Raw genomic sequence first — 25,170 nt, forward strand, 5'->3', positions numbered from 1 at the left:
ACTAAAATTTATAAAAATTCCTAGCATCCTGTTATTATTTATATTACCGATGTAGAGCATAATCCTGATAACTACATATTATTTCAGCATTATATATAAGAATACTGGAAGATATAGAATACTCCTGCATCGTACAACGTTACAAATTTATATATTATATTATAATTTCTAACCACACGCAACATTTCAACAAACGAGAAAGAAATACAGGGTGCTCGGTTCGGAAATATGGAAATATCTAATCAGAGCGTGGAGAATGTCAACAGACACCCTCATCGTTTATGCGCGTAATCCAACATGCCCCGTCTCCCTACGCATATTTACCCTGGCAGTGAAGTAGTTCATGATCATGCTGATAACCTTCTCCTCGTCGTTCTCCTCCATCGGTTTTATACACATTTTTCTCTTGGTCATTCGAACACTGGCGCGTGAGAGAGCACAGCAGATATTTCCTCGTGTACGCGAATTCCGCGACGGAAAAGATTAAGCGTCGGGGATCTCCGTCGTGGAAGCAAAACCGTAACACATTGCGCGCAAATTCATCCTGTCTCTTCGCTAAACACTTTCGTCGTATTTTCGATCCACGTCAAGGGAAATGCAAAAATATCACTTTTCAGTCGCAATCAACATTCACCAATCTCCACGCGTGATGCGTTTAACGCAACTAAACAACGACTTATCACTGTTGAGTCACCGATACTCGATTTAACGTCTTCGCAGTGTAGAGAGGTAGGAGAATTATCATCTAGATAAAAAGTAACGATTAACGAACGCGAGATGGAAGAATGTTTCATTCCTTATTCGTTTAATTGAAACCTAGATTAATAGAATCTAATTGTGCTTCGAATGAAAGCTTATGTAGAGAATGAGTCCACCTGTTGTATACTCATCTATGTCTATATAAATAAAATTGATGTATTCGTCTGACTATCTGTTCTGACTAATCTCCGGAACTACTGAATCGATTTTAAAAATTTCTTCTGTAGTAGAAAGCTACACTACTATCCCTGAGTAACATAGGCTACATTTTATTTTGATACAAATACATTTTTAATGTGAAATCTGAAAAGTTATGGCGTCGTTATAGTCGCAATGAGAAATATCGATTGAAATATCTGAGTTACGGAAAACAAAAGACAGACACCTATTGATTCACGAGAGAACACGCGGTTGAGTCAGTCGAACCCGAATGACATAAAATAAACAGTATTCCACGCGGGTAAAACCGCGAGTCACATCTAGTAGTAAATATTTTCCCTTACTCATTCCAGGCTCATTCCAAAGCTTTACTTTAACCAAATCACCAACCAGTACTCATTTTTTACCCTTGAGCTTCCACACTCTCCTTTCTTTCCTATACAAGGTGTTCAGGCTGTTACTAGCCAGCGTTTTTCTCGTAAATGGTACTTACGACACAAAAATGAAAGAGGAAAAATTTATACTGTTTTTTGTATGTGCAATGTAACCAGGTATATAGATCTTTCGTATTTGTACTATTTTCGGAGAAATGAAGGTGACCTTCATTGTGCTTCAAATGTCTTTGTCAAATGTCAGTTTTTTAGATGGAATGTTATATTTTTTGTACAAAAATATGGTAGAGTATCGAATTCTAAATAAAAAAGTATTGACCTCTATTAGCCCTAAACCTAATAGGTAACGAGTAATTTCACTTTGAAGGTCACCTTCATTTCTCAGAAAAGAGTATAAATATTATTATCTACCTGGTTACATTGCACATAAAAAAACAGTATCACTTTTTCCTCTTTCAGTTTTTTGCCATATGTACCATTTACGAGAAAAACGTTGCCTAGTGAAGCCTGAACACCCTGTATATGGTAGTCTTAGCCCAAAGTCTAGTTTCCGAAACCCATAAAAGGCCCATCCTCCAAGTCAGTTGTCAGTTTTACCACGGCCAGATCAGTTTGTAACGACACGTTGAAATTTATAATAAAGTACTGTTTTCCGTGAACGTCGGTCTTTAATTGAACAATGCTAACAATAAGTTAGATACCCTGTTTCCTGTCTCCGATATCGAGGTATCGAGCTGAATCACGAATCGTTCGAGTTTTGTGTTCACGACACAATACCCTCCGTGGGACTTCTATTCAGATACGGAAGCACGAGCCAAGAATTCCAAGCAATCCCTGTCTCAGGTATCGTTTCGAGACCCCCCGAAAACGGAACCCATGCTTTCAAGCACACCCAGGTACCTCTTCCAGGTCTTCGAGTTCCGCTGACAAAGAGCCAGGGGATTTAAATCGACAGGCTCTTCGAATCAGAGTTTGAATCGGTATTACAAATACTGGTAAAACATCGGTATTTTTAACCAACTTCGAAAAGAAGGAGATTACTCGATTCGACATGTGTATATTTTGTTTTTTACCGATTACGCCAAGATGGCTACCAATCTGATCGAAACTTGCTGCCATTTGGTCCCATAAAAAAGCATTTGGCCTTGTTTTATTTGTTACCACTTCATATCACTTCGTATCGCAAAAAGAGTACTATTACGTCGTTTAATTTTACATTAGACGTTTACTATTCAAGTTACGTTATTAAGTTTCAACGTACAAGTTTTATATGCAAAAGAATCTGTATATAAATATAAGTTTTCTCTTTATGAAAACACCAGTACCTGAATTCGATCTTTTGATACGCAAAAATAATACCAGTATGAATCACTTCGTTTTCCAATGACAAGAAGTTGGTCGAACTTGCAACCTGCGCGATTATTCCTTAGATTTCACTGTTTTATTACTTTAGAACAACCTTTATCTGTTAATGTTACATTTTCTAGAGACACCAATGCTTCAATTTTTAACGACCAAGAAATATTAATTTGCACCTATTTAAATTTCAATTTTCACCACCTGGCATCATTTTCAGAGGAACATCACCCTGAGTATTCCCCAATAAACTTCTGGTCATTTAGAACTTTAGAACAACCTTCATCTGTTAATGTTACATTTTCTAGAGACACCGATACATCAATTTTTAACGACCAAGAAATATTAATGTGCACCTATTTAAATTTCAATTTTCACCACCTGGCATCATTTTCAGAGGAACATCATCCTGAGTATTCCCCAATAAACTCCTGGTCATTTAGAATTCACAATTTCCTCAAAGAAATATCACAACTCGTTTCAACGTTAACGAATCTCAGTCGTTGCGAATAGAAACTTCGTAGACAACTACCAGCATCGTCTCTTCGTCTACCTGTCTGCTTAAAATGTCTGCTTTTCCAATAAATATCCCAGACATCTTCGTCGAGTTTCGCTGCCCATTAACAGGAGGAAATTCGCGACCCGCAGACGACGTCGAAACCGACAGTTCGTTCCGCTTCGACGGAAAACGCGGCTGGTATTTTCAGCAGTGGTTTGCTGCTCGCTTTTCGTTGATCGCCGAGGTTGTCGACCTTTCAGCCCGTCTGAACTTAGCCTTTGATGTTCCTTTATTTGGCAACAAGTCTCTTATTTACAGGCGTGCATGCCGATGAACTATCGCTGCCACTCGTTCGCGTTCATCGAACCGAATTCGATGGAAAATTTTGAATTTTTTTGATTAGATTCGTCGGAATTGGTCCCTCAAAAAACCAAGAAAATTCAAAGAGTATATGCATTCTAATCCTCTGGAAATGATGGTTGTAGGTTTACGAAGATCTCAGTATCGGTTCCGAAGCTTTTTAGACGGTTAATTATTCTTCCAGCTTCCTGTTTTGCGGTGAGTCATGTCCATCAGAAGGTATTGTTAGATTTCAGAAGAGGATGGAAAAAGGAATTACTTCCTGAAGTCAATTTCTGTAATTAGACTTCTCGAGTTTCTTTACGTCGATCATTCAACGCGAAGGTTCTTTCAAATTCAACGATATGCAAAGTGTTTTTAAAACACTTGATGTTTTAAACTCTGACTGTTTTGATTTGAAATTCTTTCAGCGAAGATTTTTACGAATAAGTTCAACTTGACGTTAAATCGATCACTCAGACTTCCAACTAAAATTGGATGGAATTTGATGATTTCAATATAATAATGGCTACATCGTTATTGTTCACAGATACATGTTACTACTAGCCTTGAAAAATGAAATTTGTTCATTTTCTATATTTAGATTAAGACGAAAATCTGTCTAATTTGGTTTCAAATGAAATCCTGAAGTTTAAAATCAATGACACACCTAGCCTCGCTAATTCAAATCGTGTTTAACTACTGATTTTCAAAACTTGAAGCGTCTACTTGTAAACTTTCGTTAACAAAGGATGACGAAAATCTATAGAATTCACTGTCAAATAGATCAACATTACTTTCAAAATGATTCAATAAAACTCAAAAAGCTCTGCACATCTGCACTTCTTGATTAACAAACATCCATAACAAAGATTTTCAATTACCTTTACAGCTTGTCAAATCGATCAATAAATTCTCTAATTTAAAATCAAATGAAAATCATAAGCTCCTGCACACGTAGCCTGACTACTATCGACCACAGGTTACTTTAAAATAAGCCTTTATCGTTTTCCACGCACCCGTATAACAATTATAAGAAATATAAACAATGTCAACGATGGAAATTTAAATCGACTAGTACATACAGTGTACACATAGTCGCCAAAAAGATGATTTACAAAGGCTCCTCAGAAGTTAGAATAAAATCTAACTGTAGAAAGGAAATATTTTTCAAGTCAACACGAATTCTAATACTTCTGGAAACTTTTCTAATAGATCATCCAACAGCTGAAATCCTTCGACAGTTACTCAAATTTTCACACGTTACAAGTCACAAATCCTTGCAATTTGTTGTCAAATTTCCCAATGTCAAAATCAATTAAAATTTAAATATCGTAACACACTTAATTTCCCTCCTATCGGCCACAAATCACTTCAAAATACATCCATCTTCATCGATTACCAAGGATCTTAGGAGTAGTTTCAAAAATAACGAACACTTCCAACGCAACGATGATCCGAATTAACTAACACCTTTACTACCGTTATCGAGGAAACAATTTATCCAAACGTTTTCGAGACGCACTTTGGAAAATGTCCCGAGAAGTAGATGATTTCGTGGCAGAATCTCGTCGTGTACTGGCGCAGATGTTGCTCATCCGCGTAGCCGAAGTCAAGGGATCCTTGGGGCGCACCTTTGTACCGCGACCAAAAACCCTGCCCCTGCATTCAGGTGAGGCAAAACGGGTCACCCCCTGGCCGCTTAGCCCCTCGTCCGCCGTGGCACCCGGTAAGAAGGACAAAAACGTCTTCGAGGGGTTTTCAAACGACCTCATGCCAACTTCTACGCGCAGCTGGGACACGCTTAACGACGAATGACGAGAAGATCCGCTGTTTGCGCTTGTTTAGTCTTATTGCAACTGTTTTCGGAAGACTCCGAGAAACTAACTTCTTTTTGCACAAAACAAGTGTAACGAGGGTTTTGCTGGGTGGAGGGGAGAGAGGGCAATTTCATTTACCGATCGCTGTGAATCCTTTCACATTTAGTTGCAAATGAATTCCTGATGCTTCATTTGCAACAATACATTGTTCATATATATTGTTATTTCACGAAGCCTATTGGTTATAGATTGCCACTAAAAAGCGCGAAATAAATTAATTTTTGGGAAAAAAAAAATATATATATATACATACTTCGAAAAGCATTGACCGACATCGAAAAATTATTACGTATCTCGTTTAAAACTATCTTAAAGCAATCACGAGGAACAACGTTGGAAAATAAATGGCAAAGTGATGAGATGAGAAAGCTAGGATTAGTTTAGACGAAATCCGATTCAAAGATGACGATAAAATCAAGCACGTTTGGAAAATATTTCGAACGCTGAATTAATTTTTGGAACAAAGAATATAACCGACTTTGAAAAGCATTGGGCGACATCGAAAAATTATTACGGTTTTAACGCTGCAGTTGACCAATATGAGGATAGAAAATGCAACCTTATATTCAAGTTACTAAATAATTTACTAGAAATAAGAATTTATGTATTAATTGTGATGATTTAACAATTTTGTATCCTTAATTGTATCGATTGAATTTTAATGCAATACCTTATATTTAATTGGAAACATTTGTAACGAATTTTTTCTGTATAACACGATAGTAAACATTCGGTGATGCAGAAATGTATCAGTATTTGTGCAAAGTAATAATATTTAAAACTTAAATATTACTTTTCCTGTATTCGTAGCCTTATTACTTTTCAGATATACGGAACTACGATAAAATTAAAAGAATTGCAGGTTGAGGAGTTACATAAAAATTTATTGAGGAACAGCAGTACGTGTCTAACATTCTCCTTTTTATGTATTACAAAAGTGGTCCAAGTCAATTATTCAAACCACTTTCATAATTTAGAAATCAGGTGTAATTATTTATACTTTTTTCCATTTTTTAATACAATTTTTGCAGTAGTAATAATTTCCCCAATTAATTCCCCTTGTTAAGACCACAATACTATTATTACTACGATAAATGTTTTTAAAACAAACAAAAAGTAAATCCGATTTCTCCATTATTACATAAACTCAGGAATACATGAACACGAGAAACTACTATCTCACCACTTTCACATTTACTGACACATTTTTATACAGTTCTCCGAATCGTGCATTCAGACATTCTTTTGAATGTTTTCCTAGTTGGCAAGCATCTGCTGGAAAAGTATTCTGCAATCAGGCACCTTGCCAAAACAGAGTTGCAATCGCCACTTAAATGAACATCTGTCATTTCTGGGTGTCTGTGTGGTCTGGCATTATCTTTTCAAATAGAAACTTTCATAAAACTGTATTACGAATGCTAAACACGTACTAGTCTTAATCATAAAGTAGATAAATAATTCACAGAGTTTACAAGCATTTACAAACAGTTAGGAATGCCACGTAAGATGAATATAGTGCTGATAATAAACAGCTGATTGGACTCAATGCGTCAGCTCGTTACATAATACTACACAAGCCAATTACTCAACTTAAATCGCTCTAACTGATATCGCAGTTTGTAAAGAGAAGTATTGTATTACAAAAGTGTCTGGAACTGAGACGTAAGATCAAGTCTGACGAATGTTTATATGAACTTTTGTCATTATTTACAATCTTATGACATATCTTATTCTATATTTACGATTTAATTTAACAATATAATTTTACAATTTTATTTATAAGTTTGCAATACATTTAGTAAACTATATATAATATATATATATAAGTTTCGGATTCAGAAATTGATAAAATGCGTAAAAAGGATGAAGGTTATGTTAAACCAGGCGACACGTGTTGTTGCAGTGAGACAATACTGTAATTATAAAACACAAATATATATACAGCTTATCACACAACAAAGAATTATCACCAATAACACTAATGATTATACCTGAATCAACACACTTGTCGGTATAAGCAATAATTAATACGAATCTTAAGTAAAGTTAGCACGTGTGCGACTATGACAGTACAGTTAATCGGCCATTGCCTCAGTGTCAGTCATGTGACGTCAGCGTTACGCGCGGTTAAGTTTGAAAGTCGTCAAACTTACATATATACAATAAAGTTTATAATACAAAATTATAACATTTAATTTACAAGATTCTGATCTTTAAACCTTTTGCATCTTGTAGAGCTTGTCTCCCAGTTGATCCAGTTATCGAGACATTTAGCGATTGGTCATTTTTTACTCGGTTTCATTTTTGGCAAAAAACCAAAAAATTTTGTACTGCTTCTTACTCCGAGACGGATGGACCAATCGGATTGAAACTTCTTGCACCTGGAGCACCATCACTGCTACTGGGTACCATAAAAAAAACGTTCGACCTGGTTTTAGTTTTTACTAGTTTATATTACTTTTTATCCAAAAAGATTACTTTTTCGATTTTTTCCAAGAAAAATGACAAATCCCAACATGTTTTGATAACGGGACCAACTGGGAGACACGCTTTACAAGATGCAAAAGGTTTAATCGGCGAGCAGACATAAAAATATATATAAAAGAATAAAAAAAATATACAAGTCGAATTGAGTAACCTAGTCCTTTTTCGAAGTCGGTTAAAAAGAAGTGGACGAACCACCTGCAGCTTGCACAGCCTCTGGAAGGCAATCGCACGTGAGATTTGAGAACACCTGCGTCCAAGAGCCAAGACACCGGGTCGATATTTTCCATACTGCGTCGTCCATCCACTTTTACATCTCCCCCAGAGGAAAGGAAGGGTGTCGGTTTACGTAACGAAAATTGAGGCGAAGGGCAAAGGTGACTTCCCCGTAAAAGGAGTCCCCTATGAAACGAGGGAGAGAGTTTATAGGATAGAGAAATTGTTGCGAGGTGTGCGGCTCAAATGTTAACAGTACCAGCGATGCTATAATTCGATCATATCGATCGACCAGGTTCGATGACGTAACTGAACGATCTGGCTCGATGCGATTTTTTATTCAATTAGGATGCAACAATTGTCCTTTCTCCACAACAAAGCCTGAGAAACGAACGTTTTTGTTGGGGAAAATTGCAGACACGTGTAGGTGAATATTTGGTGAATAATATGAAAAATGAAACTTCGAATTAAGTAATGGCAATTACGTTAGCATTGGTATATTGATATTTTATACATATATGAAGGAGAACTGTACAAGAAGAATTGTAGGAGTTACAAGGAAATCAGAAACAAACAAATCTTGAATTTTTCAAGAAAATAAAAATGCTTTCGTATTAATTTTTGAATGGTAGCAGCATTAATGTGGTCCACGTAAAATGTTTCCGTATTGATTTTTTAAATAACCAGAATATTCTCTAAAAACCTGGGAATCTCGTTTAAAACTATCTTAAAGCAATCATGAGGAACAACGTTGGAAAATAAATTGCAAAGTGACGAGATGAGAAAGCTAGGATTAGTTTAGACGAAATCCGATTCAAAGGCGACGATAAAATCAAGCACGTTTAGAAAATATTTCGAACGCTGAATGAAAAGTCCTCGGATTCGAAGAAGAAAGGGGGAACACAATGGGCATGATGTTCAAAGTGCTTGTTGTTTGTCTGAATAAAAAGGAAGATGCACGGAGCATCGGAGACGATTCAATGCACCGAAAGGCACGAGATATCGAAACTACGTGATCGGAAAACCGAAGTCGCGTTTTTTCGTGCCTCGAAAGCGAAATGTTCCACAGAAGGGAAACGCGCGATGGAAATTTCTAAAGCTTGCTACTTTAACCGGAAGCCGTGGATCTAAGCTGCAACAAAAGAATCGTCCGGCCATGATTTATCTTTTGAAAATCAGAAAATCTCTGGGCATACATGAAACGACTCGTGAAAATATACATATAAAATACGAAACACTGATAACAAGTAGACTGTAGATTTGATGCGTTTATGACGTACAATAACATAGAAAACATACATAATATATACAGAAATATGTTCAATATATATATTCAACAATTATTATAATAATATTATATACAGAATGTATGTTCAATATATTTAACAATGATTGTAATAATATTGTTATTTTGTTTTGTTTAAGTGCACACACCTTTCGGTTATGTTTAGCATGTGTTTATCACAATAGTTTATATTATAAATACATACATTTCCAATTTAGTAATAAGTGTGCAAATAGAAAATTTTATTTAATTTTTTATAAACTATAAGAGGAAACTATTCCTTGGATATTTATGTGTGTTCATTAGTTAATAGTGAAAGTAAATAATGTGGAGCTAGCAAATGATCTTACAAAAAAAAATTCACGAAAGAGGAAATATCACGGAGGAGAGGTTCGATAGAAATTACGGAAACGGAGTGAAGACTTCGTACGTAAGAAATGTTTGAAAATAAAACAAAAAGTTAGACATTTCAAATGATAATAATAATTATAGTTCGTTTATCTGTAATTTATAATTTTCTTTCTCGAGCTTAATATCGATAAAACGATATATGATGTTGATTTTAACCCACTTGAAATTTTTTTTTAACTCTACATTTAGTTCAAATAATAATAATAATAATTTTAGTTCATTTATCTGGAATTTGTAATTTTCCTGGTTCAAGTTTGACGTTGATGAAACGTCACGATATACGAAGTAACACGTAATTAGATTCAGAAAACGGAAATCCGTTGGTGTATCGACGCTGCTCGCGATGGAACAGGAACAATAAATTCCGAAGAAGAGGACTCCTTTATCCTCGCCTCGAGTCCCGAGTCAGATCTAATCTGCAAGTCTAATGCACTTTGGCGCAGCGGTGACAGATTCGCCCAAAGTATTTCTTGCGATAAGGATCTACGACGGAACAACCATACCGAAGATCTTCCTCGACACACAAACCGGGAGACGCCTAACGTTAATTGCGAGCTCGAGGCGCCACTCATGGTCGCGATAAAATAATTACTCCAAGATATTTCGCCAATTAACGCTTTTTACGCCTCCCCTGGCATTCTTCGCGTGTCGCAAATGAAGCCGTCAATGAACCATAATGCCCAGTAATTACTTTGCGATAGTAATTCAAAACAATTCGTGATAATTTATTTCGCGATGATAATTCTGTTGGAATTGTCGATTCTAACTTGGGTATTCTTAAATGAAATACGTTAAAATGATTTAACTTGTACCACTAAAAAAATATTTTCTAACGTTTATCGCCGATTCGTCGTAATTTATTCCGTCACAATATTTCAGAACGATATGCTATAATTATCTTATTTGTTAGTATAGAGGTTACACCGAGTGGATATTTGTTCGAGTTGTAAAAGTACACTCGAATACATGAAATTACATATCATAGATTAATTTTAGTACTGTTTACTTGACTTTATCCATGACATACAATTATATGTATTTAAATGTATATATTAATAATATAATTATTAATATGGACGTTATTTTTACACACTAATTAGTCCTCAGTCCTTCAAATTAATTTTCATTCCTCTGGATATTACTAATTCATTACGCTAATATTAGAGTTTAATTTTCAATATATATATATAAAAATATACATTTGTTACGGTCGCTAATAATTTTGTGTAATAATTCAAAATAACATAGAATAATTTATTTAAATGGATGTATACATGCTTTCAATTATCTGAGAAAAAAGATGACTAAGAATTGTTTTGAATTATTATCAGAAAATAATTACTGGGCGTAAAAGTATTACAAGATAAGCTGAATAAATAAATCTTGAATTGTCTATCAACGTTTCAATCGTACTCCGCTTCAAATATGAAACGTTTGCAAAGGTTGCCAATTTAAAGCAACAAAGAACAAAGCCGTAAGTAAACTCAGTTTCATTTGATAAAACTTATCACGCAAAAAAATTCGAATACATTTAGTTAACTACATTTTTAAGCTAACTGCACATTTATTTCTCTACTGTTATGTAAATGGCCAGTATACAACTATGAACCTTTTACGAATAGAATGAAACGGTCGAGCGAGTTAAAATTCCATTCTGAAAAGGAACACTACCTCCCGATCGAAATCAACGACCTCATTCCGTGAAACGAATTCACCCGAACAAAGCACAGTCGCGAACAGCATTATCGGAGATCAGAAATTACAGTGAACGAAAATTGCAGGGCTTTAAGAGGAACAAATGAAGTCTACTTACGACGATTCTGTTGGGGGTGACGTCCAAGGGTCGTGCTCCGAGGACAGGGGTGGCTGGTGCGCTACCCCTCCGACAGGCCTTCTCGTAGGACGTATCTGAAACATACGGGAACGTTTGTAATTTAGCACAGGGTAATTGGACGAGTGGGCGTTTCCGGTGCAAGACGGTGGGGGGCAAAGGATAACGTTAACTATTGCATCTCGTTTCGGAAGCGAATGGTAATTCGGTCGCAGCGAACAGGTAAACTGAAACCGTCGTTATCGTGCATGTCTGAGGGCAACCTCTGTTCTGAGACGCAATTTTAAAAAATTGTTTTCAATTTGCAAATTAGTCCCGAATGACCTTTTGATATATGGACCGTTTATTTTGAAAGTGGTGTAACTCTATTTTCTCTTGTTTCGAGAAAATTAAAGGTTAACGTATCTGTTAATTAAAAAATTTAGGCAAATTATATGAAGTCTGGCAATGTTTCTACTGTTTTATCAATATGTAATTTGGTTATATAAATTTGTCTTAGGCGTATTTTACTAAACTGATGTATACTTACGAGATGCATGCAAATGGACTTACGCCACTTTCAAAATTAGACAATCGTAAAAATCGTTTAATTTCAATTTCGAAAAATCAAATATCACTTAAAATATACTTCATATTAATCCAATTTTGTTTACAAAGAGTGACACGACATAAAATAAAAGTAGTATCTTTAATTTTAGACGCTAATTACATTGTTAAAATTACTGGATATCGATAGTGTTTACTTATGCTCTGCATGTGGCAGTGTTTCGAAATATGCATGATGCACAGCAGGTATATAAGATGGATAACAATCAAAATTAATTAAACCCGAATTATGTACTCTAATGCTATCGATGCTGTTTTTCTACATTGAAATCATTATCCATAGTATTTTCCTATAATCATTTACATAATTTTCTTTTAAACTGAATTCTCCATAAAAAGTTCTATTGTCTTTTAAAAAGTCTGCTTGCTGACTTCCTTGAGTAATAGAACCTCCATCATTGTTTAATATTAATTCTAACGAGTATTTAAGCTTTTAAGTAGTAAATTAAATAGCCTTCGCATTCAATACAAGCATCACGAACACCTACATCAAATTTCATTTGACCGGGACAACAGTAATAGTAATTATAGGGAAACCATAAGCATACAAATTTCAAATATGAATAAGTAGTAATCCTCTGGGCCTGATCCCAAGGAGGCAGGAGAGAATAGAAGAAAGGCCCGCGAGTAACTGGAGACTCTTAGGCAGAGGGGAAGAGTTTAAATCGCTGACCGTAAACAGAGAGGCCGCAGAGAAAGGTCTAGGCCCCGTTTGGGACCTCGCAAGGGCGTTAATTACAGGGCTGCTATTGTTCCACCCCTTCCTCTTCCTTGAGCCGATTTCCGTTGCTGGAAACGTGGATAAAGCGAGGGAGAGAGGGCTCCTTCGAGTTTACGTTGTAATTAATTGTTGGTTTGAAATTAAAATATACTTGAAGGGTAGTAAAAAGTTGTTACACTTTGAGAATGTTATGTAACATTTTTATTGTACCGAGGTTTGGACTTAGGTATCAAAGCCTCCTAGGAATAATAGCATTATATTTTATTTGTGCAAACATGAGTGTTTGTTGATATAAAATATGTGAAGCGATGCGTAGGTTACTTTATGCATTTTATATTATTGACTTATATTATTCAATTCATAATACACGTCATATAAATTGTTAGTTGTCTGTACTTGAACTGTCGTCGAGTGCAAGGGGTTAATTCACATTGACTTTCTATAACATATGCAAACACACATCTTCAAAACTACAAGATTGAGAAAAATATTACTTTTAATTAATGTCAGCTAGAATTAATTTAGCTCGCAATTAATACCGCTCAAAAATCGGACCGTTAACGCACCTGTGAGCGATTCGGCGCACAAGGAAGTTGCCCGACAGGATCTCGACTATTAACTCGGTAAAAGAAAAGTCAACGCGTAGATCTGTACCTCGAGATTAAAAAGGACTTCGCATATTTCGAACTCGGTCACAGCGTGGTTCGAGCAATGCTGGAACCACGGTGATTTCAATAACGAGAACGGGCGAGCATTGTGCCTATATCGCAGGGACCATTCGGTGGTCCTTCATAATGACGGAGCGTTACAACGAAAATGCAATGGAAACGTGCACACAATGACTAAGGAGAAGGAGGGTTGAGCAGGTAATGCGACGGTCGGTTTCATTTTATCTCGGTTTATCCACGAACAGAGGAAGCGATTGTTACAACGGGTGCATGTAACTCGATACCTGTTGTTACGTGTAGCTAGACGCTTAACAATGATTCGTGATTAAAAGTAACGGGCGCTGCGGCAGGTTGTATTCAATCGGGGAATGAATTCGACCGTTATCGCGAGCAATAACAGGAAAAACTGACGACAAATTCCAATTTTGGGTATTGTTCGATGTATTGAAAATTTGGACGAATCGAATAATGAAAACAGAATGTTCTGGTTGCAATAAATATTTATGAAGGGCGATATATGAACAAAATTGACCAGAACATGATTTTACAGTCTTTTGTTTAAGTTGATTCTTTACTCTTTTTTTTTTTTATGTGATCCAAGGTATTACCGCGATGAATCCGTTCGCAAAAATTCATGGTTATTCTTTATTGCTGAAAAGCGGTACAAACGGGTACAAACGATTCTAAAGAATAAGGAAAAAACAGATTTCAAAAATCTCGATGTCGGGTGATGACCATTTTTTGAATTTTTTTTTTTAATTATTAAGCGATGAAGGTACAAACGAAACTATTGGTGGTGCAATCGAGTACAAACGATATACTATCATTTTCTATACAAAAAATTAATTTTTGAAAAGTCGGGTGCCAGGTTCGCGTAGCTTACATACAAATGAATGTCCGAAGTATTAAGGAGCTATCGCGAGCAGTATTTAAGTAAGTAATTGAGGAAGGAACGTCGTCTCGTAGGGGTTTTAGAGTAGAAGGGCTTCTTGGTAGAAAGGAGTGAAAAGGCACACGGTTCTTGAGCGACTCACCCAGCGCCACGCCCTCGCAGAGCACGGAAACACGTCGCCGTCGGCGTCGTCGCGGATCGCGCATGAATAGCTAATTGACCAGGCAGAAAGGGCACCGGTTCGCGGTTACGGTCGTGGACCCTTTTTCCCTAGCGATGGATGCACGGGATCCGTGGCTCTGCAGCTGCAGACGGCTCCCGTGCAGCGAGAAAACGCATCTTTTGTGCCTGACTCGAGTGCACGGAGGCGGTGCACAAAGAGACCTCTCGCTCGGACTGCTGGCCGACCAAATGAATTGTAATTGAAACGAAACCCAGCCAGCACCTATTTCTCCCTTCGTCATTTAACCCTTTTCTAGTCGTTTAGTCAACGATGGAATCACGTGATACGCAAGTCACGAGTTATTAACGATTCAACGGCGTATCGAGTACTCGACGTTGAATTAATACAGAAATGTCTGTAGAAAGGGAATTACTGGTTGAAGTTTCCAGAGTGTTATTGGTATCCAATATTAGTCTCCATAGTCCCCGATTCAAGGTTCGATACTTAATACGAATTATTCGTATCTGCAGTACTTAAAATGGCAGAAAGTATACGTTTTTTTTTTTTTTTTTTATTAACTTAAATTAACTCGGTTAACTTTGTAAGTTCGTACGTGTTAAAAGTTAGCTTTCTAAATTACATTCACTGAATAACAGGAGAGGTAATGAAAATTTACCCACAGAAATTTCACGGAAATTTCCTCCCCACGTCACGAATCCAAGTCCTTTGATTCGCAAAGATGGAACTTAAATTTAAAGTATCTTGTTTCTCGTGTCCAAATTCTCGTGTAACCACTTCCAATTTAAAATTCTTATCAGCAACTCCGTCACCGTTTTGATTTCATCTTCAAACTGTACATAGTCGACCAATGCACCTCTACAATCCATAATTATCGAAATACACACTTCTTAGATACCTGTTGATAGTGTTGAGAATAAGCACTATGTGCCAGTAATTTTGAACGTTTTCTGTAGTTGCGCTCGTCAACGCAGTCCCCTCCTTACCGGGGGTCGGTTTTGCCTGAGAAGGACACGGTTTATTGCACCCCCTGACCGTTTATAGTTTTTTCCGACTCTCGGCGTTTAGTTAGCAGAAAACCTCTGAACGAAGAACATCGGTTCTGTTTTGTAAATTATAGTTTATACTTTTAAATATACACTTAGTTTAAAACTCTGTTGTATTTATTTCCTAAATAAATATTCAACAGATAGTATCAACTGGACACCAAACGGTCAACCAATCCAAACTCGAACGCATAAAATCGATAATTCTTCACGAACTAATTGTTCGGGTCAAGTTTTATCAGAAGTCTATACCAAGAGTTCAATTGCGGGTAATTCCACCCATCGCATCGATATGATTCTCTATGGTGACCGTGGACCGAAGAAAGAGAGACTGGAGTGGAATCGCAGCCCATTCAACGGTTAACAATGCGCGATTGTGCCGCTGCAAGGTCGACTTCTCGCATTCCGTTGCATGACGTAATGGCCGCGATAGACGTTACCGTTGTCGATTGGATTTTTGGTGGGAGAAACAGACCACTCGTTAAAACATTCATAGACGAGCCGACTCAAACGTCACGCGAGACCACCCAACGAGGGACCCCGGAACTAATGGAGATCTGTACTCTGGAAATCTGAAAACCGTCGCGAAACCGTACAATAAAAAAACGGGTAAAAAAATGACAAATCGCAAAATGTCTTGATAACGAGACCAACTAGAAGACATGCTCTACAAGATGAAAACTGTTTCATCACGATTGGTCAAGTCGTCTCGGCGTAATCGGGGAACAGACATATAAAAAAAATAAAAAATTTACACGTCGAATTGAGTAACCTTCTCCTTTTTCGAAGTCGGTTAAACAAAAAATAGCCTTGCTTCGAGAGTATGTCCCGATTGAATGAGACACGATGTCAAAGAACTACAAAAGTAGATTCCTCGGTAGATTCCTTTCCTTCAAACTTAAGAAGTACTTCCAAGATGTTGAGCTAACGAAACTTTGAGTTTCCTCGGTATAAGTATCGTAGTATCTGATTAATGAACAACTAATAAAGCTTGACCAAAATGGCGGATGATACTAAAGTACTTCTAAAGTGGATTTCTCAGTAGCAAAACTAAATTTTCAATGAAAAAAGGAGTCGAAACTTAGGAAACTTTTGTGTTTCGACATATTGTTGAAGGCCTACCCGAGACCAGTTTTAAAAGTCATCGAAGACAATTTACAGAATATGTAGATAAAAGAATCCTGAACTTCCTAATCGTAAATTAACACCAGGTTACTAAAGAATCACCAACAGTTTAAATGGCAGACGATGTAAAAGAATTCCAAAGGTTTCAAGAACCCCAAAGGATTCCTCGTGATCCGAAATAATATATTTGACGAAATACGAAATTTAAACGTTGAAAACGTTCGTGTTTTAACCTAGAAGTCTACTCCAAAGTAATCTTAAAAATTGGGGAAAGGGTATTGACACGATATTTGAACAGAAGAAACTTAAACTTCTTATTATACGTAATTGTAAACCAATAACGGATTACTAATGAACCAGTCTAGGCCAGAACTTGACCTAAATTCCAGATGGAAGTCAAAGAACTAAAAAGATAGATTCTGCGCAAACAGAACGAAATATTCTGATGCAGAATTAATTTTGGAAAAAGTGGAAGAAGAAATGATGGCTGAATATAACGAAGAGGATGAAGATGTTTTAACCAAGTAACGAACCAGAAATAGAGGAGGATCATGCAGAACGAAATGTTCTGAAGTGTTCTATTTCGATTCTAGTTCAATTCTATTTCAATAATCCATTAACCCTTTTGCACTCGAGGCCTTTTTTTCTGGTATCTACCAGCAACTCGAGATGCCTCCTTAGCATTTTATTGCCACGAATGCTAAGATTATATTGACATCGAAAATGAGATCTCTAATTTGAGATTTGAAAATCAGGTCACCTTTGCGTCAACGACAATCATTTATTGGCACTTCGAGTTCCAAAGAAATTAAACCTAAAAGAAACCTAGTGGTGACTGAGAGTCACATCTCGAGTCCAAAGGGTTAGTTAGACAATTGGAAACCTAAACTGACGCCACTAATATTAGTATCGTGAAAGTAACATACTCATGGCGCTAATAATCTGTTTATTTTCATTCGTTATAAATGCATAGACTTGAGACTTATAAATATATAGACTTGTATAGATTTGAGAATCAGGTCATCTTTGCCTCAACGACAATCACTTTATTGGCACTTCGAGTTCCAAAGAAATTACACCTAAAGAAAGCCTAGTGGTGACTGAGAGTCACCTCTCGAGTGCAAAGGGTTAATTCTGATATCTCTGTTACATGAACTATTTTATGGGATATTCGCAACTGCCGTTGGTCTGGGTTTTTCGCATCTGTGCAGGTGTAACGAAGAATGCACCGTTTTACAGCAACACTCTTGGTCTCGGCGAACAAAACTGACCCCTCAAACGCAACCGTACTCGCACACCGTCGTTCCTGCAATTGCGTGTACTGTCTGACAGATAAGATCACGATGCAAAGCTTGGCTGGCTGGTCGCGACAAGAAGTGGTCGCGAATTTACGAGCCTGGCGTTCTTCCCAGCCACTGTCTTTAAGCTCGGTGCACAACGGAAGCGAACGAAAGGAGCATCTAATCCTCCATTGTAGAGACAGCGGTGAAAGTGTATCCTACAAACTTGTTCCGAGAAAAGGAAACGTTAAACTAGCGGAATCGTAAAACTTGGTCCAGTGACCACGAAATACACTAGATACTAGGTCACAAACGGTCGACTTTTACCTCATCAGTCTCTTGGGATATTTTTTTGATACAAGGAGATTTTGTGTTTTAATAGAAGGCCTTTAATAGAACCAGCACATTTCAGATTTAGATATTAGAACCGTAACGGTAACATTATTTTGTTTAAAACGAAGTGGTTAAATATATGTTGAGCGAATAAAGTTATCAAAGTAATGTTTTTGCAAGAGTAATTTCGTCCAAAGGGAACGCTATATGGAGCAAATAAATTAATAATTAATTAACCTGCAATCTGTAATTAAATTAATTTACCCGTAAGTGAATTTTCGGAAGGAATTTATTTCTATATCAGCTTTATATACTACAATGAAACTGAATTTGTCTGAACAAATGCTATCTCATCATTTGTCCCTATGAATCGAATAACTTTTGTAAAAACGTTTCTTTGATAGCTTCATCTTGTCAGAGATATTGAAGCAAAGCACCCTGTACATACAACCACATCTTTTTAATTACAGGGAGGAGAGACAAAGTAAAATCAAGTTTCAGCAAAAATTAGAGTAAAATCATTGTTAATAGCTGAGTGACTTTAGCTTAGCAGTTGTAGTGTTGAAAACTGATAGATTATTTATTGATAGTATATATATGAAAAGTATATTGAGTACAATAATCATCGCTTGTTCGGTCTCGAACTTCGCTAGTAACGCTTGTGTAACATAAAACAAAACGGAGGCGCGGATGATTGAAACCGCTTGCCTGCACATAACCCGCGAAATACAAATGTGGGACAAACCCCTTTCAAAAATCGAATATTGTATTATACTACATACACAGAAGAGGAGTCCTGAAATTTGTAATTTTCGAATATTTTTAAAGTCTATAACTATAAAAGAATAGGCCTTAGACTTGGCTAGCTGATGGAGGTAGAAGAAATAAGGTGATTTCCTGGAACCGATGCTCAAGGTCCTAGAATTATTACGTTGCGGTAATTATTTGAGTTGTTCTTTTGTACAAAATGCAAATATTGTACAATACCGTTACGAATTTGTCGAACGAGGTAAAAAATTCTTGACGGTTCTTGACGGTTCGAGAATATATCTTCCTCTCTTTCTAAGTGTACTCTGAATGATACATTCGCGCACACGCGTCAAATTGATCGGCCCTGCCAATAGGAAAATCAATTTCGAGCCATAGCTCACACTTTTAGCAATTACAACCTGTTACCAGTTCTACCATTACCGTCGCCTGTGTTGACGTTACTAACACAGGTCAAAATACCGCTATTTTTAATTAAATCTATGTTCTCTTCTATAATTCCCGAGATAATAAAGAATTACTCAACTATCGAATATCGTGTTACAGATTCCGAAAGGAAATTCGTAAGAATCCCTGTAGCGAATCGACCGGACTAACAAGTGTACTTGGCAACGTTACAAATTGAAAATACTCGCCAACTATATAAGCGAGTCCGATAAATCAGCCAAGTCGGTAAGAAGACCAGCAATGACGACAGCCTCGACTGGTTTTCATTGAAGTCGACCGCTAACTGGTACGATTCATGGGATTCACACGCCATTAGCCTCGGGGATGACTGTTAACGCGTCGAAAAAGGACGCTAAACGACGTATGGGGTGGGTACGTTTAATTTATCGCTTTATTATATAGTGACCAGGGTGTTCACAATGAGTTAGTCATTAGTAACGACGGATAAAATACGTACTCGATTCTTTTTTTCTCCGCGTGGCTGCGTCCACCGTGAAATATCGTCAAATTCGTTACGTACGCGACAATGTTACAAACGCGGTGAATAGAATGTTCGCCGATTTTATTTTATATCTCACTGCGAATCTAATAGTCATGCGAAACGCATAACCTTTTTTTTTTAGCGGTTATTTATAGACGCGACGACTACTTTGTTATTAGCATTTTGTTGTATTAAATGTAGTTACCATTTAAGTCGTTTATTTTGAAAGCGGATCAAATTCATTCTTGCTAAGAAGACAAATATTATTCACTTAATAATTGCTATTATTTTAATAGGACTTGTATATTAAACTCTTTTACATACATTTAAGCAGGGCTGTAAAGTAACGATTACTTTTCTATTCGTTACAATTTGGAATAATTACTTTTGAATTAGAAAGTAGTTATTTAAGTAATTCTTGATTACTTTGTTTTTTGTAATTATGCAATACTTTATGCTATACTCGCCCACATTTATTACGAAATTTACGAGTATTGCGAATCGCGACACGAATCCATGGAAAGTTCAAATGTTTACTCGGAGGGAATTAATTTCAGGCTCGATTCGTTTGACGCTCCCATTGGTCGTTAATTAGCGATTGAAGTGACCATTTAATTAAGCGGCGAGAGCGCAATTTCGAAACGTACGTTAACTCTGAAAGCTCGATATTTCCATTCACGAAATTGAACGCGAATCATTTCCGATTCGTTGTTTGGAGTATTTTTGAAATCGTGTTTATTCATTTGTTTTCTTTAAAAGAATGTGAATTATTTGATTTTTAATTAAATGAGTGTATTGTGCGAATCACAATAGGATTTCATGTTAGCTCGTTAGGGTGCCTGTCTAGTCTAGTTTTATATCTGAAACTTTGACAAGTTACTTCTTCAGTTATCGATTTAATTTTGTGATTTTTACAGATTTCGTTGTTACGCGCGTACAATAGTGCGTTTATTCAAATTCTAAGTACGATGACTTGTAACTACTCCAATATTGAAATATGAGTTTTAGCTGCCATACCCCATAGCGCAGCACTCTAAGTCCAGATATGTTCAATAATTCTTTTGTAAATCAGTATTTCGTTTCCCAAGCTTAGTTTCGAATATTTGCTAAATTAGCCAGTACATATTTCTTTCTTCTGGACAGATTTGCTTGGTCTTGGCCAGTATATGATGTCTCCATCTAAATCATAAATCCAGATCAGTGATGGGCAAAATCGTAATCGCAAATACGAATACGATTGTAATCGCATCGTTTCGAGTTGTAATTACGAATACGACCGTATTTTTAAAGGTTTACAGCCATAGAAATTCTTTACCTCAAAACCGACATCATATTCGTGTTCCTCGCATTAAAAGACATAGAAAACCATGTTTTCGTCAAAATAAAATTTTTTTAGAAAAGTTACCCTATCTAGCTCCTCTATGGGCACGAATTTTAATTGAAGATTTTTCATTTTTGATTTCGACGAATGTATGGTTTTCTAAGTTTTTTGGGGCGAGGAACACGAATCTGAAGTCGGTTTTGAGATAAAGTATTTCTATGGCTGTAAACCTTTAAAAATACGGTCGTAATCGCAGAAAAGTTTGCGAATTTGATTTTAATTATAAACGCTGAAGAAGTTGCGATTACGATTTCCATCGTAAACGCAGAAAAATTTGCGATTACGATTTTGCCCATCACTGATCCAGATGCATTCCTGAGTATTCGAAATGAACCGAGTATCCAGGCTCCAGTGTCGGATCCTTCATCCCTTCAGTATCGAATCCTTCATCCCTCCAGTTTCGTCACTGCCCCAACACCCGATAGCTGTTGGATTCGACTTCTCGACGTTTCATCGGTCGTTGCACCGGTTATTTTCGCAGGCGACGCCCCAGCGTATGCACGCGTCGTCGATTTTTCTGCAGGCGTCGACGCTGGAGTCCATCGGAAAGCTATCGGCGAACAACACGGTGCCGCGTCACGGGCAAACTCGTGGCGAGCTGACCGGGGTTGCTTTTTAAGGGCGTTTCCAGCTGTCCGTCGCCCATTGTCCGCTCGTGGAATTATTTATAGGCGAAGGATGACCAAACACAATTTATGCCAGCGGTGCACGTACGCGCGGCGCAGGCGACGATGCATTGTGGGCGACGACGACGTAAACGACGTCGCAATCGGACGAGCCTGTCGCCAAAAGGAACGCGTTACCGCGCTATCTGCGGGGATGAAAGCGCGAGTTCTGACCAGACCGAACGAACGAACCGTGGTTCGCTTGAAGACTGAACTGTTTGACGGAAAGGTATTGTAGAATAGAGGAATGGAGGGCCGTGGTGCCAAGTACGATTTTTTTAACCGTTTGCGCTGACAAAAAATTCACCGACGCGTGTACCAGAACAATACATAGTTCTGTCTAGTCTAGCGTAACTTAGAGATGGCATGAAAAATCACTGACAGTGATTTTTCACGGTGCCATACAAAACTAAATTTAGTTCCCTGCTGGCTCTTATAGAACAAGGCAAATTCTTGATACTAAGCAATTGTCTATCTATTGTCAATCTAAGCAGCAACTAATAAATTTTCAATTTGATCGTTGATGTACCTATGTCTCTTTTGTTTGACGCATTTCAAATTACGCAATGACGTCCACGATTTCACGCTGGATCCTTCGCGTGGTTAATCGTTTTGCAAAAGCCGCTCGAATATCAATTTCGGAAAGTTATCGCGTAATTTTGTTTGACGTTCGGTTGATAAACGACGTTACGGTAGGCGTCCCTTCGTTTCGCACACAATCGCGTACGCATCGATACATCTGGAAAAGCGATTTCTAATGGCGAAACGGATATTCAATGATTTGTCGGAAAGGAAAACCCCTAATTTATGATCCTCCCCACAATGGTTAGATATCCGCGTGGCCTGACCCCACACCTCGATCAAAGACGCAACCGAATATCGTATGTTTGTTTGGAGATTAGCCATCCAGTTGGTTGTTATTGGAAAAAATGCAGAAAGGCTACCTGTGATAAAAATATATATGTATAGATCGTTTATAATCGATACAATGAACGGTGGCATGTTTTATGGAAAATGTGGAACCATTGTGGTGGAAAAGTCGTTTCCTAGATCAGTGGGTATGTATGCAACAGTGTCTTTTATTTATTTATTTTTCGTTTCTTTTCTCTTTAGGGAATTGATATTTTGGAGGATGGAGAAATAGGTGGGGGAGAATGGTGAGAAATTTTATAGTTGTTTTTCTTATGTTTAGGGCCATCGAAATAAAGGTTCTCATATTATTAAACTGCCTTTTATGCAATACTTTTATGCGATACATCTCTCAGATGAAAATATCAAAAATTAGAAATTTATATTAGTAGAAATATGTATCTTGATGTGGTTGTGACAAATATATATTATGTCTGATTTATAAAAAATATATTTCATAAATATATAGTTATGATAAATATATTTTGTCATATACATACATATATGATTGATATGTTTCGTGTTACATTTGCAATAAATATATTTCCAATGTTTTTCTCTAATTGATCAAAGAGCATAAACTACTTATACTATTATATGTACTGACTTTAAGAGCAAAAACAAAAAAACAAAAAAACAAAAAAAAGAAAGGAAATAAAAAACAAATGAGACTTACATTTTAATTAATGAAGTATTTAAATGTGCACTAAACACTTCATCTTCTACTATACCCATTTCAATTGAGAATGTGAAATATAAAGAGTATAAATACTAAAGAATCTGTTAAAATAATTGAAATGTTAGTTAAAAAGTTCTTAATCACGAAGCACGTCGAGAAAATCAACATTCAGATTTGAAGGACTGTCGTAAATTACTTGTCAATGAATAAGAGGGCAAAGTGAACACATTCTCCATGATAATCGTCGGTTACGATCGCGACATATCGCAATTCTGGATCACTGGTTCGGTGCACACGTATGCGTATCAATCCCGATGCATTAGCGCGTTATAGACTTTCGAATTCTAATCGGGAGAACGAGAAAAACTTGTTCGTATAAACTCGACCGTGTTCTCGGAACTTTCTTCGATTACACTCCAGCTGAAGCGTGAATAACACCTTTGTGGCCTATGGTCGAAGGTGCAGTTGTGCTAGAATAGAATATAATGCGAGAAATAGTACGTCCTTCTCACTCTGTTTCAATTTTAAAAAGAACACCTGCAAGAATAGTATTGCAATGTGAGAAAAGCTTGTCGATGTCGAAGTCGTAATTTACAGTTACAATTGTTTGTGAAACTGTTTCTTGTATCATTTCTCACGGCCTACTAGTCTACTTAGGTTTCATAAAAGTATAGATCAATGATGTAAAACAATGTGATCCTTGCTTTAAACTGGTAAATTCTGTTATTTAGATTGTATCGTATTTAACTATGATTACATGAATATTATTTTGTAACGAGATCTCTCGTGTAGTAGTCTCACTCTCTCAATAAAACAAACGAACACGCGTATTTAATATATTTAAACAGATTGAATATATATTTAAAATCTAGTTCACAAACACATAGACATAAGATACACTTAAATTTTATTACATACGCAATGATCTTCCTGACAATATTATCGCAGGTAAGAAGGAGAGTCGAGGACAAGGACGAGGACGAAAAGGAGGATCTTGGATTCGCCGACACATTCGGAACCCGTAGCCGTTCGCGGGACCTTCATCGTGAGATAAAGCCTGTTTACCTGGAAGGGAATAATTATTCGCGGGGAACCAGTTCCGCGAGCATGGCTGCGCGTGCATCGTCTGTCGTGAAGTCGCCGTAAAATATCGCCAGATCGTGTTTCTCCGGGACGAGGAGCAGGGCTCGATTCTGGGTACAAGCCCAGGTCTCGATTCAATTAGACGAGCTACGTTTCAACACAGGAAAACGCTTCCTTGTTCGGGTTTTCTTTTTTCTTTTTGGAACCTTCTCTTATTTTCCTCTCGACAGAATTTGGTCTCAAATTAGAAAATTCTTTATTGTCGCAGAAACTGCACTTTCTTTCTCAGCTATT

General features: G+C 37.0%; 1 protein-coding gene across 9 annotated transcripts in view; it reads right to left on the reverse strand.

Moving 5' to 3' along the window:
• LOC128881096 (disabled homolog 2-interacting protein) overlaps positions 1-25,170 on the reverse strand; it is a 161,027-nt gene that overhangs the window by 14,735 nt on the left and 121,122 nt on the right. For all 9 annotated transcript variants that reach the window (XM_054131822.1, XM_054131819.1, XM_054131821.1 and 6 more), the window contains one exon: positions 11,594-11,688. In XM_054131822.1, the coding sequence (XP_053987797.1) occupies positions 11,594-11,688 (95 nt within the window). The remainder of the gene's footprint in view (positions 1-11,593; positions 11,689-25,170) is intronic.

The sequence above is a fragment of the Hylaeus volcanicus genome, chromosome 8, assembly GCF_026283585.1.
Source record: "Hylaeus volcanicus isolate JK05 chromosome 8, UHH_iyHylVolc1.0_haploid, whole genome shotgun sequence".
Classification (NCBI taxonomy): Eukaryota; Metazoa; Arthropoda; class Insecta; order Hymenoptera; family Colletidae; genus Hylaeus; species Hylaeus volcanicus.